General features: G+C 41.5%; 1 protein-coding gene across 3 annotated transcripts in view; it reads left to right on the top strand.

The window, feature by feature from the left end:
- Ser (protein serrate) overlaps window positions 1-17,295 on the top strand; it is a 109,641-nt gene that overhangs the window by 89,636 nt on the left and 2,710 nt on the right. For all 3 annotated transcript variants that reach the window (XM_072890991.1, XM_072890992.1, XM_072890990.1), the window contains 3 exons: window positions 9,198-9,489; window positions 15,284-15,902; window positions 16,607-17,253. In XM_072890991.1, coding sequence (XP_072747092.1) covers window positions 9,198-9,489; window positions 15,284-15,902; window positions 16,607-17,253 — 1,558 coding nt within the window. The remainder of the gene's footprint in view (window positions 1-9,197; window positions 9,490-15,283; window positions 15,903-16,606; window positions 17,254-17,295) is intronic.

Below are 17,295 nucleotides of genomic sequence, written 5' to 3'. Positions count from 1 at the left end.
GTCCGTAATAATCTCCTTTCTCCGGGCACGTGATTAATTCCGACAATCATAGTTTCGATAATAGACGTATAATGATAAACGATGTTCGGCCGAGCGGCATTCATCATGGAAGAGGCTGCGACTGGCAGGGTAGGGGGTATGAGGAGAAGAAGAGGGGAACGAAAATGAAGGAGCCTGTTCTTCTGCCTTCTCCTCCCGTTTCCAAGACGCGTCGCGGAACGCCGCGGGGATCGAGCAACGTGAGTCAGGGACTCAACAGGTGTACATCCGCGTCTCGAAAACGGGCCCCGCGGCCTTATAAGCGTTTTCCATTCTAGTCGATATCTGCTCTTTCAACCGCGTGTTCCCGAAACTACCGCTATCGATTCTTCAAGCACTTTGGGAGAGTTAATTTTTTTCAGTTTGTTAAAAAAAAAAAAAAAAAAAAAATTTATCCATCTTCCGAGCACACATTCTCCATCGTTTATCGGAGTGAGTCTTTTAAAATTCATCTCGTATTTTTGTGTCTATTAAAAAAAAAAAAAAAAAGGAAAAAAAAAAAAGGAAAACTATTCTGTGCGAAAATTATCAAATGTAACACGACATAATGACAATGATCTCTTCTTTTTGTAAGGGGATAATTTTCATACGGTTTTATTTCGCTTAGCGCTGTTCTCGCGAAATTAGCGGTCGCACCGCGCAAATCTGATTGCACCGCATCACGCGCTTAATAGCGTCATGAATAAACCGCGCTTAAGCCCGCGAGCGGCACCTACAGTTGTTCAAATATATTAGCGCCGTTAATACGCGATGCTAACGCGAATAATGAATAACGTTCATGGGATTTGCATCGCGGTCATTCGTGCGACGCGCATCCCTGCGCGCCATGTGCCTTTTTCTAATCGCACGTAAATTGCACCATTTCGAAACGCGGAAGCGCGAGCAATTTGTCAAAACTTCCGCGCGAACCGGTCTTCAGGAGGAGAGAGATCCGAGACCCGAGACCCGAGACCCGCTCGGCGATCCAAAATTGCTCTCTTTGCGCTATCGTCCAGATCGCCCGCGGGGTTTACAATCAACCAGGCACGTCGTTTCGCCGTTCCGAGATTTACATCCGCGCGAATTAAAGATTTCCTGATTGTCGATCGTCTCTTCCCGATCACCTCTCGACAAAGACAATTTCTCTCGATAAAAATCAACGATCGCGACGCGACACTCGCTGCTACTCCCACGTGCGCTGGCATTAATCTTGACTCCATTAACGTAATCGCCATGTGCTGTCGATATGACCCGCGCGATTTGTCATCGACCATTAAACGAGAGAGTTGCGCTGCGTTTATTATGCGATTGTTATTGCAATTATTTTTCCAATAGATCATTCCACTCAATCGCGCGCTTTAAAATATATTCTTGTACATTGCACTATCAAAATGACATTGGTAATAAGTAACAAGTATGAGACAGAGAGACGACAAAAAGTGTGAAAGGGGAAGAGAAAATTATTAAAAAAATAAATTATTTCATTATTATAAATTATTATTAATTATTTTCAGATAAAATCACCGTGTATTGTACGAAGAAAATTTAACGCTGCGAAAATGATTAGAAATTAAGTTTAATAGATAAAAGAGATTGTGTGTGATAGAGAATATTAAATTTGTAATTTAATTTGATTATGTAAATTAGAATGCGTTATGTATTGTATAATCAACAATTTTAATCGATTATAAAAATTGTGAGAAATGAAAAAAATGAAAATTACGAAGATGAGCTGTGTGAAACCTACATGAATTAATTATACAGTCGTACAAGTCGGAGAAGACGTGGAAGACGAGGAAGCGCGCATCCGACGTACACGACATGCGAGGCCGCGCCGATTTTTAACCACGCGAATGTACGGTTTCCTCTTCGAGAGAGTAGTGGCACTCCGGTGAATCAACGGGTGTCTATTGAAGCAGGATTCATCACGCGGCGGGTTTGCCGGCAACGCATAAATTGCCCGTTCTTAACACGGAAGCGCGGCCGATTTGTCGAAACTTGCGCGCGCGCAAACCGGTCCTCCTTGTTCTGTCGCCGCTTTGAAATTGCTCTCTTTACGCGGTGGCCTCGAGGGTGGTTCCAATCACGGTACCCCCAAGATTTAACGCGCGACTTGCTTATTGTATTATTGTATTATGTACGCAGCTGCGTGTCGACGACACGCGCAAACACAAGCAGGTGCACAATGCGACCGCGTGTACACGAGCTGCGAGAGGGGAACAAGGGGTAAGGTGATACCCGGGGGGCGGGGGCAGGGGGGTAGGGAATGTCGCCACGCTTTGGGCGATGCTTCTTCACTTTGGAGTACCTCCGTGTCCACGGGGGGCTCAACGAGCCTAACCTGATGGCGGAGGAAGCAGCGGGGCCTTGGAGTCTCTCCTCTCCTTTGGGCCGGTCGTGTGTGAACCCGCTACGCGAAGCGCATACCAAACTCGTCCCTCCCTCTCTCTTTCTCTCTTCTTTCTCTTTCTTCTTCTTATTCTCTCCCCAACTCTCCCTTCTCTTGAAAGGCTGTCTCGAGACTGTCCGTACAAACGACCGCCGGGGTATACAGTGTCTCTCGATCCGCGTTTTCTCCGTGACAGTGCGAGCCTCGAAGAGGCTCCTAACCGCGCTTCTATTTATAATGGAATAAATTCGTATAGATAGATTATAATTGTATTATAATATCCGTCAATGACTTTATTTTCTGTCCGAGCGATATGTAAATCTGATATTTGATTTCAGAAGCAATTCAATTTTCGAAAGCACTTTAATCTCGATCTTCGCTTGTATCGCGATGTATTATCCGAATGTAACGAGAATGTTGATGACGCGCGATAGGGAATATGTCCATTACTGAATCTCGCTTGTACTCACTCGACGTAAATACATTCGCGGAGCAACACGAACGTGGTGGAGGAGATCCAACAGAGTATTTAATGCGAGGCATACCGCAAGTCTCCCGACTCGCGTTATATTATGCAGGTAACGCACCACTACCACAGCCACTACCATCGCCGTCCGCGACTCTACACGTCGTTCTCTCTTCGGTTCCTTTAAGCGGGAAGAAGGCGCGCCGTGCACTTGGCCTTGTGCCCTCGCGGATAGTGGACGCCTCTCTTTCCACGAGCGCCTCTTCGTCCACGAAGACGACGACCGGATCCTCTCTCTCTCTCTCTCTCTCTCTCTCTCTCTCTCTCTCTCTCTCTTCTCTTCTCTTCTCTTCTCTTCAGCTCCCTTTTACGCCACTCTTCATCTTTCTCTCGTTCTATCGACTCTTTTCTTCTCTCTCGCTCCTGTAGAAGAGTCCTTCTGGTACGCACAGTTCTGGGTACGCCGTGAGATTTATTAGCTACCCAACTAATTGGGAAGCGAGGACAGCCGCCAGGATTCCAGAACGGAGATTTTCGCTGTTGAGGGGAATGCGCTACCGAGAGAGAGAGAGAGAGACGACGCGACGCGACGCGACGCGACGCGACCGGACGGAATCTCGCCGCCTCGCCGCCGCGCCGCGGAGGCACCTTCTGCGTTCGCCGGCGTTTTTCAATTACGGAACGACGCTCTATTCGCCGTGTGTTCCGGCTCGGTCAATTAACGGAGATTGATTCTCGGCTGCGAATCAAATCGTATGTGATTATTTTCTCGACGATACAGACACAATCTAAAGTTACGTAATATTACATGGGATATGATATCGAGGAAAAGAGATGTACGGAAATTTAATAAAGTAAGAGGCTTTATCCATCATTTAAAGTTCAATTTATCAAATTTTTTTTCATTCTCAGAGAATATTAGCCGAACGCTATTAATTATATATGGAAATCGTATAAAAAATGAGGTACACATAACTTTGTACGCTCAAAAAAATATTTTACTAATGTAGACAGGTTTCTAGATGTCTCAATTGAAATTTTGTCGCTACTTTTTGTATCTACTGTTAGAATATTTGTTTGTCACGTATAGAATTTATAGCAGCAATATTCTAAAAAATTTAGATCCCATTGCCAAATGTTAATCACAAATATAATTGTCCTTGACAATAGGCCTTAAAGGTAGTAGGCATCGCGGAAAACTTTTTCTGTCTAAATTACACTAATAATAGTACAGATATAAATTCTGTCTCTGTCATTTAAATAGATCAGGTGCAAAAATATATGCAGTAATTTGCACACCGTAATTTGCTAATAATTTATTTTCGTTTCAATTAATTTTTTATTAATTATTAATTTTGTAGAAAATTTTTGTTGAAGTTGCAAGATCATTTTTTGGAGCGTAGGGACCGTTTTGTCAAGCATTATCGTGGTCGGCTATAAATCCTGTCAGGTTTGAGACACGCGTGAGAACGCTCCGCGTCGCGAAATCTAACGCGCTAACCAGACGAGAGAGAGAGGGGGGGGGGGGAGATCATACAGAAATCGAAGGTAGCTTCGGTACTCTCATTCGATCGGTACGCCGCCGTCACTTTTGTACGCGTCCTCACGTACGTCTCGTTCGATCTTTTCCGCGAAACCTAAGACACGTCGCCTGACATGGAGAGAGGAGACTCGGCGCACTCTATTCGGCGTACGAAGTATGTACCTATCTACCTATCTACCTGTCTACCTGGCTCCGTGCGACTACCAACGAGCACACATGCGTATACATGTAAGTCATAGGCCTGATAGAGTGACGGACGAGGCAGACAGGCAGGCAAGCGGGCAAACGGGCAAACGGGCAAACGGCCAGATAGCCTCGCAGCGGGATTCTACGTGCTTCATGTATCCGCTCGTTTCCTTCGATCTCTTCAGACTCGCCTCGAATCGCCTCGAATCGCCTCGAATCGCCTCGAATCGCCTCCACCGCCGCCGTGCAAGGTATTAATCGAATATGCAGATCGTATGAATTCGGGATCAGGCCAACTGTCGCCCATTAGACTCGAGCATTGAAGCGAACTGCTTAAACACATTCGACACTTGAGATTTTATAGAAACATTTTAGTATATGCGTAATAATAAATTTTTTTCGTATACAAAGAGTTTTTGAACAAAGGATAGAAATTATAAAAGATATAATCACTTAATGTCTACTACATATTTTATGCTTTTGAGCCAATCAATGAAAATTTGAACTCTCTGTAAAATGTGCTTAAATTTGCTAAAGGAATCGGAATGATTATTCTTGATTATATACTTGCTAAATGACGTTTTAAATATTTACCCATAAAATGTGCGTAGACACACAGATATCTACTTCGCGTTGACCGCCAACGTGGAACCGACTGTGGTCGCACAGGAAATTAATTAATTGGCTATTGCGAGTAGACATTGGAAATGGACGTGCATCGACTTCTCCGAGAATACCGCTCGGCTTAATTAATTTCCTACGCCTACGCAAGCTGCTCGACGCATGTTCCTTCTATGTCCCTCGAAAAGATCGTAAAATCATGCTAGTAATCTTCAATATCGAGAGAGTTTAGCCTCTCTAGAGATTGCTGCTGATTTGATTCGCTCGGTTATGCCTGGCTATGGATTTCGCAATTCTTTTCCCCACAAATTTCTAATTTGAAAGGATAAATTCGATTTGAATCATCTCGATTCTACATAGTCTGATATCGACATAGTCAAAAATCTCTCCTTGCGATGCTTTATGCATTTCGGCGTATTTACGTACACTCGGACACGCATTCGAATAATGGTTTTATGCGTATATACTCTGCGTCGCACAATTTAAGAAACAGGATAATTCATGTTACGTACTGCACGACCGTGGAATACGAGATGACGCATTCGGCCGCAAAGCAGCACGTATGCACATCCCACGCTCTCCTCTCTCTTCCGCATTTTATTTATTATATTTTCTTAAAATCAAGTGGGATAATTGAATATGATAGCAATAAAATTAATTTTTAACGACTATTGTAATACAATTAAATTATTTTTATCTCATGTTAAAAAAATATTGCTATTTATAAGGCAGTTTTAATTTTCCTAACTTGATCTTATATTAATTTCATTCTTTATTAACTCTCCGTTGCATATTTCTCGACGTCTTGCGAAAGATGTGATTATCTATTCTAAAAAAAAAAAAAAAAAAAAAAAAAAAAAAAAAACTATATATGACTTTTATTTGGTTGGATCGTCGATCGCACGATGCATTCCAAGGATTGTGGTTCCTCCGTCAAGATTTTTCAATTTCCTTCTCGATATTTAAAAGTGAAAAGAGAAATTCGTCAGGTATCGTCCGCGTAGTTATTTGTGACCGAGTAGCGAAACGCCCACGTGTGAATTCCTAGATTTACAATTACGTCTTCAACGGTTCTTGACACATTGAGTATGTTTTTTATTTTAGGGTTGCGATAATTCCCAACAAGTACGGTAGAAATTTATTTTGCATAATCTATGCAAAGTCGAAAGTTGGAAAAACTGTATTTGATTTGACTATTATTTCCAAGTAAAAGAGAAATTGTCTCTTTTATAGGGCAAATTTTTAAAACCCTTGTAAAATTTAAATAAATTGTATAATATATTGTAAATAACTTATATTATTAATCGTGATTATTAATTGTTCTCGATGTATTACATAACATATAACTTGCGACACAAATCAATAAGTTTTACACATATCATGATCCGACATATTAAAAACTTATCGAGACTCGAAAAAATTTAACATGATATTAGACCTTAACCTTAAATCACTTATCTCTCAATTGTGACGAACTCGTCGTAGAGAAATAATAGCGGCGCGACAAAGGAAGCACAAGGAATGTCCTTTTCATAGGGAGGCGAGCGCGATGACCGGCCGAGACTGGCCGCATTAGAATATATGTACGAGGTGTAAAAAAAAAGGCGAGCACGAAAGTCGCGGGCGTGAGAAAGCCGGCCCTCGAGCGAGCCACCAATTAACACCAATTAGCGCTCATCTGCTCTAGGTACTGGAGCTCGCTGTCTTTACGTTTAGCGTTGACGTTGAGACGTCTGACTGGCCACAACATGCTCTTTGTTACTGCATAGACTAACATCATCGAGCATATGATTTCTAAATGTCAAAGCGAGATAGACATATACCGAACATTGGTCTTGATCATAGACTCCTCCCTTCTGACATCAATTTAACCAGTTTTTGCAAATTCTCAAATAAGAGAAACTGACTCGTGCAAACCGATCGATGTATGAACAAACATCTCGGATCATTACGGGAGAAATTGATTCACTAAGCTCGCGAGTTAGTAGTTGAGTCACGAGTGTACAGTTAAACACGAGGAACACGATGCCAAAAGCGGGAAAGAGCCATAGTCGGCGAGAAGAAACTCACATCTCACATGTCAAATTGACACTTGCGCAAGAAACGGATATCTTTCGCCAATGCTAACGGATTACTTTGTCAGACTCTTCAATCTGCATTATTCAAAATCTCTTTAATCATACATATATACATACTGTTTTTTATATATATATATATATATATATATATATATATATATATATATATATATAAATATTATAACAATATAATATTATATATTTTTTAAATGTGTAGTATAAATTAATTTTTATTTTGAGATAAAAATTTCGAGATACATCTAAGTCGCACAATTTCCACGACACGCGATATTACTCGGCAAATGCCTTTCTCTCTTTCTCCCTCTCAGAATCCGCGTTCATTGTCTAATTCCGAGGATCGTCAAGTTCATTATACCGCAGGCGCGCTCGCGAGACGCCGATGCCGCGCGTTAATCTTTTTTTTTCGCCAGGACCGGTTCCATCAGAGGAACACACTTCCAGCTTTCTACCACATCGCATCGACGCGACGGGGACGGGGACGGGGACGGGGACGGGGACGGGGACGGCGACGGCGACGGCGACGGCCCGACTCCCGTGTAACCCCGTCGGGTGCCCAGCGTGCTGAGGCAACGCGAAGAAGCGGACAGGCCGCGTCTTCCGCGCGCGGCAGCGCGATTCGAATTTATTTATTGCATTAGCCGGCCGTCGCTCACTCACGGCCCTTGATTGGTGGTACCAATCGGGTTCTCCTTTACGAACGACGCAACGCGATGCCGGAGATAAGCCGACCCTATATAAAGGACGAAATCGTCGTGTCAATACTCGTGGTAACCGTTGTAATTATCCCGATTAGTGGCGATTCTCTGCGCTCCCGCAGAGAATGTTACGAATGTATCGGTAATCATTACAACCATGACTTGCGATCCTATTTAAATCCTACTTATACACTTATACGTTTTGCTTTATGTATCTCATATGGAATTTACTCGCGTAAACATTTATAAGAATCACGTGTATACGTGTGTGTGTGTGTGTGTGTGTGTGTGTATATATATATATATATATATATATATATATATATATATATATAAATTATACTATCGTACATATTTAAGAAAACAAGTAATTTATATATAAAAAAAAGCATGCGCGCACGCACTCCGTACATACATTGACGATGAAATAAGAGATGATGTGTTTCAGCGTCATATGTGTATGTATACACATCTTGTTTCATTATCAGATTTATTACGTTGGAATCAACGCGCGTTATACCATCTTGTTTACATCGGAAGTTGTTTTCTACCGCATAGTTTTGCGCTACGGATGCGCTTTCGTGTAACTCTCGGTTACATAAGCCAAAGTCCTGAAATTGGTAACCCTACACTATCGTATAATTTAAACCGCCCCCAAAGGTCAGCAGACGCTGTATAAATTTGCAAAAGTACCAGGCTCCGAAGGTCCCACTTAGAGTCCGGCGAGGAATTATTCAAGCTGGGCAAGGGTTAATTGCTGCCTTCATCAAACCACCTCCCTTCCTCTTTCAAATGAGCCCTTGTCGCCCGTGACATCACCGTTCTGTATTTAATCCGACTTTGTTGCGTCACAACAACGTTGATCCGCAGACAGGAATCTGAATGCGTCTTTCGAAAAGAGATAATCTGCGAGAGATTAATTGCGATACATGCGCAGGTTTTCTTTCTCTCGTACAAAGATTTATTTATAAATAATTATTCTATTAAATAAGAAAAAAATATAATTAATTAATTTTACTCATATAATTCCCCTTTTATCGAGTTATTTATTTATTAGCGTGAACTTATTAATATGTAGAGTTTTTATTTTTAAATTTGTTCTTTTTAATTAGTATCGAGAGATAATTTTTAATTAGTTATCGTTGCCACTGGAAAATGATTTGAAAATATTTTGTTGCAGAGGCAATTCACGTTGATCCTGCAAGCAAGGGACGAGGCAAGTGCTGGAGTAATCGAGGAGGCGAGTTACAGCGGCATCGTCCTGCCAGGATCCACGTGGCACACTCTCAATCATCAAGGGAAAAATGCTCACTTGGCGTATCGGGTGCGAGTCCAGTGCACCGATCATTATTACAATGCGACCTGCACCAAATTCTGCCGACCTAGAAACGACATTTTCGGCCATTACACCTGCGACGAGAATGGGGACAAAGTGTGCATACAGGGATGGAAAGGCGTCGATTGCGAGACAGGTGAGTCCGAATTTAATCGACAATTATGTTACTTTGATCGTTGTGTCAGCCACATCGCGTTCTATCAAAGTTCTATACTCAACATAATTCTATTTTGTTTTAATTAATTGCCACGCAAAGTTCAACAATGTTTCCTCTCTTTTGTAATAATTTTAGCTTAGTATTTCCGAGACAAATTTGTATATGATTTTTTTATTATCTTCTCGATGAACGGTAATTTCCCCTTTTTAAAATCGTGTAGAAAATTGTTACAAGAAAGAAAAGCAAAGAAGTCCTGTAACATATTTCAGTATTAACACTTTAGATAGGCATCGACTTTAGAATGAATTATTGCTGATTAATCCCATGTTTATCGCATTACCGCACCAAGTATTACCATGCGTAGTTATTAATTACACTAGACATCGTGTAAAGTGCATGCAAAAAATATCTGCATAAATACACGTTTCTTGATTCTCTTATACCTCTTCCACGGAAAATGGTTTGCAGATAAATTACTTTCATCAAGATATGTATTATTACATAAACTTTTCATCCAATATCTAATTTTAAATTCACTGCACTGTAACTTTACGAATGATAAAGCGTTAAGAGCGTTTATCGACGTGAAAAGGACGTATGTTTTGAAGAAGGGAAAAGAATTTTATTTAACAAACTGTTATACCTATGGAGTTTCCTTATTTAGAGAAACTTTTTCCGGACAAGTATAAAATTTATCGTGCGGAATGCGTACTTATATTCGTGAGTAGCAAACCGCATTTTTTTCTCTTGCGTCATTGTTATCTTGTATAATTCTTTGCGGAAAAAAACTCGAAAGATATCAATAGCGGAACACTTTTTTGCCTCGTCTTCTGCGCGCGTCGTTGAAAGAATAATTAATCATTCATTGAAACGTGAAATCTCACGACAGGACCTACGTACAACAGCCTCTACGGATGTTTCGATTTCTCACGGACATGCGCGAGTACTTCTTAACGAGGCTTGCAATTCGATTACTTCGATCATTAATAATCATCGTCGTTTGCTGTCGAATAATTTTCAAAGGGCGAAAAGATTCGATCTTTGGAGAAAAAAAAAAATTTCTTTCTTACATTTGCGTTTGGACAATTAATAAATAAACGAATTTGGACGAGCAAATTTAATACGAATAAATTGGACATTTTGTTGATATCAATAGTGTTAATTTTTGTTCGAAGCAAAAGAGATTTATATATACAATTAGCGAATAATATTTTGCGGCACGAACGAAAGGATAAACAAAATAGTTCTCTACGTTTGCGCGCTTTTCACCATCTCGTATCTTCACTGTCGATTTCACTGTTCGCTTTCCAAAAGATCGATTAATTCAGATTCGTGATTTAGCGCGCGAGAACGCCGCGGCGAATCGAGAGGAAATAAACGGCTGGGCCATACGCGGTCTCGCATGGAGATCGTAAAGCACGCGAATTATCTCGGTGCGTGCCTCAATGGGCGGACGTTAGACGCATGTCGTACGATCGTTACAAAGGTAGCGACACATCACGCCAGGTCCCATCACACAATGCTGCGCCGACCAATATAACAGCTCTTTCTTCGCCGCTTAATCGTTACTTCCGCCTCGCTGTGACCGCTCGCTCCGTAGTTACTGTCATCCCTTCCTCTTTACGATAGGACACATGCATGCATAAGGTCGATCTCAAACGGACCGACGCGACGCGACGCGACGCGACGCGACGCGACGTCTTGTTGAGAAAGTCCCGATCACGTTCATACGACAATTCTCGTTAGAGATGTGTCGAAAACGGGAGGTGTGAAGACGGAGGTTAGCACCCCGAACCCCGAAATGCAATTTTTATAGTTCTGATTAGAGTTCTAGCTTCTTTTTAAAGAGTTTAAGACTTCTTTATAAAAAATAAAAAGAGTTCCGTCGATTATTAACGATTTCACATTTGAATTTGAAAATTGAGGTGCTAACTTTACCATCGAAAATCGAGATCGAGTAGTTCTGAATAGTTTATTTGCTTTGTTTTTATGTCCTCTAGAGTTCCTGATAAATAAAAAAGAATTTTGATAAAGCATTAAATTAAAAAAATTAAAAAAGAATTTTTATTTTTTTTTTTAAATAGTTCTGAGCTATCAGAACTACTCGATCTCGATTTTCGATGTAAAGTTAGCATCCCAATTTTCAAATTCAAATTTGAAACCGTTAATCGACGGAACTCTTTTTATTTTTTATAAAGAACTCTTAAACTCTTTAAGAAGAAGCTAGAACTCTAATCAAAACTATAAAAATTGCATTTCGGGGTGCTAACTTCACCTAACCCGTCGAAAGCCCTTTTCTCTATTGATTTCTTGACTCAGATGATTCGCCTTCAGAACTATCTCAGTTTTCGACAATATAAAAAGATATATCCAATGCTATAGAAATCGAGTTATGAGTAAAAGTATACAGTTTACCATTTTCTTTCTGGATAAAAAAAAGTGAAAATCTTTATATAAATTTTTGAATTTATATTTTATGGGAACATTTTATATGAAGAAGAAGTATAAATCAATATTTCTCTCAAAAAGCCACGTTATTACTTTATTATTAAATAAATTTTGAAATTATCAAACTGTGAAAAAAAGATTAAAGTCCCGTAAAGATGCTTTGTTGCGTTGAAATAATAGTTTGCTTAAACAATCGTTTCGCAAGTCGGCACGTTCATGATATTATGCCAAAGGAATTCAAATAACGTACACGCGATTACTTTGCCGATGCTGCTCGTTTTCCTTGGCACTGTGAACTTTAAGATTTCGCTGTTTGATAACCAACATAGCGATCACCTCGAGCTGCTGATTGATAATTTATTTATTTTTTTTTTCAACTACATTATATAGACACAAACGATGACTAGCTATATTGTGACCAGCTTTCATTTCCACAGCTTCTTCTGATCTCGTTTGAAGATTGAATCTTCTTAACATAGGGCGCGAAATGTAAAAAATTTCTCTTGCTTAACGATGCAGGAAAATCGACTCTTGTCGAGTTTTGAGCACGTTCTACTTACGACGGACGGAAAAATGTGCAAATCCCAATTAGAGACTATCGGCGGAGATCGCGTGTTCGTGCAAGGCGATGAATCGCGCGCGCGAGTCTCGGTTAGAGAACAGAAAGAGAAAGAGAGAGAACTGGCTCCGACATTTTTGTCACGTTGTGAAAGGTCAATAGGAGAATTTCACTCGTGCATCCTCTTCACACGATGCACCAACGTGGTCGCGCGCGAGAGAGGTAAAATCTCTACGGGCGCTAAGTGCATACGTGCATGATGCTCCTTTAACATCTGGCAAAAAGGATTCTGAAAGTTCAACAAACGCTCGGTATACGAAATATATGATATACTTCCATATGCACTTCCATATGTAATTTTATAAAAATACTTTATACGTAACGACAACTGATATGACAGAAAATACACAAATTTAACTGGAGAATTAAAAATATATAATTGCTTGTTATTTTGCTTTTCTACCGAATATATCAAAGCGAGCATCTTCTTTCTTTCTCTCCTTTTTGTATTATATATGTGTAATACATAAATAACATATCCTAGATATTACATATATTATTCTGCTTCTTCTAAGAAGATCAAAGAAAAATCGAAAAGTTTAGGCCGATGATGATCTTTGATCAAATTCTGTTAAAAAATAGAGAAAATTAATTTTGCAGATTTTAACATTTTTGCTATTACTATTTAAACAATAATGACATAAATATTTACGCACTATCAATTACAGTCCATGACTTTTCCTTTTTCTCTTAGAATTTCATTTATTTATAAAAAGAAATTGATTCTAGTGACTATTCTGCAAAGAAAACTGCATAAAATTAATAACGTGCTTGTCTACATTATTCCTCGTCGCAAGATGAGTTTTAACGCGCGATAAAAAATATAATTACATTCCAAGAAAGAGAGAGGGTCGCATCATAACCGGGCTCAAAGCGTGAATTGCCGACAGACAAATGAAGGTTTTTCGCGCGACGCACGCAACTACACGAGGTGGAAGAGGGACGTAAATTTTCCGGGAAAACATTTCCGCGTGTAACTCGCGCGCGAATGAAGCAACTCTGTCATAATCACGCGGGTAGAGTGGAGACTCTTGGAATCACGCGCGAAAAATCACAAACCACCCATCCGGCAATCCGCCTCTCTTCGCACAGCTGTTCTTCCGTACCGCAAAAAAAGCGCGCGACGCGGAAAAAAAGGTCGCCGCATCGCGAACCGCGCAAGTTAATTTACCTAACTGCCTGCGTTATTAATCAACAACCGTAGACCGTAGGCATATGAGTAGCAGCGTGATCGTTTGAGACTCCAGGAAAATTTATAGTTTCTAAAATGCGAAAGGGCTGCGGGAGAGAAAGAGAGAGAGAGAGAGAGAGAGAGAGAGAGAGAGAGAGAGAGAGAGAACGAGTCTCTAGAGATTATTAAAAATATTTGCTTGATTGGCTCGACGTACAACGACGATGACGTCCACGTATCCAAGCGTCATACATCGCGAATGCATCGTTGCAAAGAAAGGGTTGTCACGAGCGAATGCGACGTCATTTAGGGGACCCCGAAGTAGTCGCCGATGCAATCGTATAAATATCCGTAAATGTCCGTTGTCGCGACGTGGAAATGAGAGAGAGAGAGAGAGAGAGAGAGAGAGAGAGAGAGAGAGAGAGAGAGAGAGAGCGAGCGAGTGGGGCTATTAATCATTAAGGATGCCGCGGGCGGTATATACGCATATATATATATATATATATACGTGTAAGACGCGAATGGACCGCCGTGTGATTATACGCGTACGTACGATAATCGCGTATACGTAACGGTAAAGGTGTTGGTATACGTATGAGAGACCGAAACCCCGAAAGGAGGATCTACGTACACGCGAGCGCGCCGCCGCATGAGTTTTCGTTTCACGGTTGGAGGGATAATCCTTCTCTCTGTCACTTCTCATCTGTCTTTCTGTCCCACCGGCTAATTGAGTTGCTCGGTGCCGGCGAGATCTCCGTCACGTTCGTCCTTTCCTGCCTTTCTTTCCATTTTTTTTTTTTTTTTTTTTTTTTTTTTTTTTTTTCGTCCCAACGGCAGGAAGGGGATGGAAGGGAAACCGACGTCGTCATCGTCGTCGTGGTCTTCGTTTCCAAAGGTTACGGTATATAATCTTTGATCGCGCCGAAATTAGATTTTGTCATTCAACCACCTGTATGAAAGATACCTGTTGCTTCGGCTCTTTCAATACGCTTATACGTCGCGTATTAAAGACGCGGCCCTCTCCTATAATCCCTTACGAACCTGCAAAAAGTATCACGCGTGTGTTCTTCCGCGTTCGTTCTGACGCGCACGCCCGTTTTGTTCATTACGTCTCCGCTAATTACGTTTGCCCGACTCAATGACTATTACATGTCGCATGCCGCAAAAGTAAGACGAATAAGAAACGCTTTATTCATCCACGTCATCATAGACATCCGAAAGACTAGAGACATTTCGAAAGGATTCTTTTTTAATCACTCTCTCAATAATGATGATACAATTTGATACTGATTGCAAACTCGTAAATACATAATTTAATTAAACGTCAAATCTCTTTATATAGTATAATAAAATAATATTAATTCTCTTATCTATGATAGATAAAAATATAAATTATTATAATAAAAAAATTGCTAGATTATTATTATTATTATGTAATCAATATTAGCAAATTATGATGAGAAATTATAGCGACTTGTCAAAAGTGCAAGTATTCCGAATTGAGCAATATATGTGATTTACAAAAATAATTCTAGCCGTCTGCAAGGAGGGCTGCCATCCCGTGCATGGTCACTGCAACGTCAGTGGCGAGTGTCAGTGTCGGGCCGGCTGGCAAGGCGAGCTGTGCGACCAGTGCATGCCGTATCCCGGCTGCAAGCACGGCTACTGCAACGGCTCGAGCTGGCAGTGCATCTGCGACACCAACTGGGGTGGCATACTGTGCGACCAGGACCTCAACTACTGCGGCACTCACGAGCCGTGCCAGAACGGCGGCACGTGCGAGAACACCGCGCCCGATCAGTTCCGTTGCACGTGTCCGGATGGCTTCTCCGGGCCTACTTGCGAGAAGGTCGACAATCCGTGCGCGTCCAATCCCTGTTTGAACGGCGCAACCTGTCATGAGCTCGGCGAGACCGCGCACTGCGAATGCGCCCCGGGTTTCGCCGGACCTTACTGTGCGACCGACATCGACGAGTGCGCTTCCCAGCCGTGTCAGAACGGCGGTATCTGCGTGGATGGGAAGAACAGCTTCACGTGTAACTGCCCGCCCGCCTGGCAGGGCGTCCTCTGTCAGTTCGACGTGGACGAGTGCACGCTCAAGGAATCGCCCTGCAAGAACTCGCTCACCTGTATCAATCTGGCCGGCGATTACAGGTGATTACAGGCTTATTATTAATATCCGGACATTTATGCAAAATGTTTCCAATATTTTTATTTATAACACTCTTTTCTTAATAGATGTTAAAGTTGTGTTTTACATATATTTAATAAATTAATAGAAAACAAAATATATTTATCAAAGTTGACAAAATAAATAATAATTAATTAGTAATATTTGATGATTTTATAGAGAGACGAGAAAAAAATCTCGAGAATTTTACGTAGCTATTCCTTAATACTTATCTGATAATTCAAGGTTGCTTATATCATTAACAGACATAAGTACCATGTTTTAACAGCGTCATTCGGGAACATGCTGTTATCGTAAACTGGAGGAGTTTCTCATCCGGTCTTTCTATTTTTTTGAATTACAATGTGTTATGTATAAATGATAGGTTTCCCACGGACGATGTAGTTATTGGAAATTAAGTCGTTATAGAGCATTTTCCTCGGTCTTCTGTACTACGGTAGGTTAAACAATAATAATAATAATAATAATAATAATAATAAAGGCATCTTTATTGTTTGACTTACGACAGCCCCATAATTACTCGCTTTACTACCTCCATAAAATAATGTTGACGGGAATAAAAAAATCATAATGTAATCGAGATCGTTAAACGCGATTTAAGAATCCACCGTGAAATAGCGGACAGTAATTAAACAAGTTTCGTAATAATTTCGTTTGTCATCAACAGGTGTCGATGCCGGAGTGGCTTTACTGGCAAGAACTGCACGAAGAATATTAATGATTGCGTCGGCCAGTGCGAGCACGGCGCGCTCTGCATCGACCTAGTGGACGACTATCACTGCAGCTGCACCGCTGGCTACTCCGGCAAAGACTGCGACGTTGACATCGACGAGTGCGCGTCCAAGCCGTGTCAGAACGGCGGCGAGTGTCGGGATCTGGTGAACGCCTACGAGTGCGTGTGTCCCGTCGGCTTCACCGGGTACCAGTGCGAGATCGATCGCGATCACTGCAGTCCGAATCCGTGCCGTAACTCGGCGCCATGCTTCAACACGCAGACTGACTATTATTGCCACTGCCCGGTACAGTGGCAAGGCAAGAACTGTTCGGACCCGGCCTTGCATAACTCGCAGCAGTTCGGCATGACGGACGACCAGCAATACGGTTGCGGCAGCGAGGGCACCCCGTGTGGCGGTAAAGGTCGGTGCAGCGGCGGCAGATGCATCTGCGATCCCGGTTACACTGGCATGCATTGTCACGAGAATATCAACGACTGCCGAGGGAATCCCTGCTTGAATGGTGGCACATGCGTCGACCTGCTTAATTCCTTCCAGTGCATCTGTCGGGAGGGTTGGAGCGGGGATCTATGCGATCAGAGTAAGTAATGAGAAAGAATAGAAATGGATAGGAAAAAAAAAA

The sequence above is a fragment of the Anoplolepis gracilipes genome, chromosome 4 (genome assembly GCF_047496725.1).
Source record: "Anoplolepis gracilipes chromosome 4, ASM4749672v1, whole genome shotgun sequence".
Taxonomy (NCBI): domain Eukaryota; kingdom Metazoa; phylum Arthropoda; class Insecta; order Hymenoptera; family Formicidae; genus Anoplolepis; species Anoplolepis gracilipes.
The sequence above is the reverse complement of the archived record's forward strand: the minus strand, read 5'-3'. Positions and strand labels throughout refer to the sequence as shown.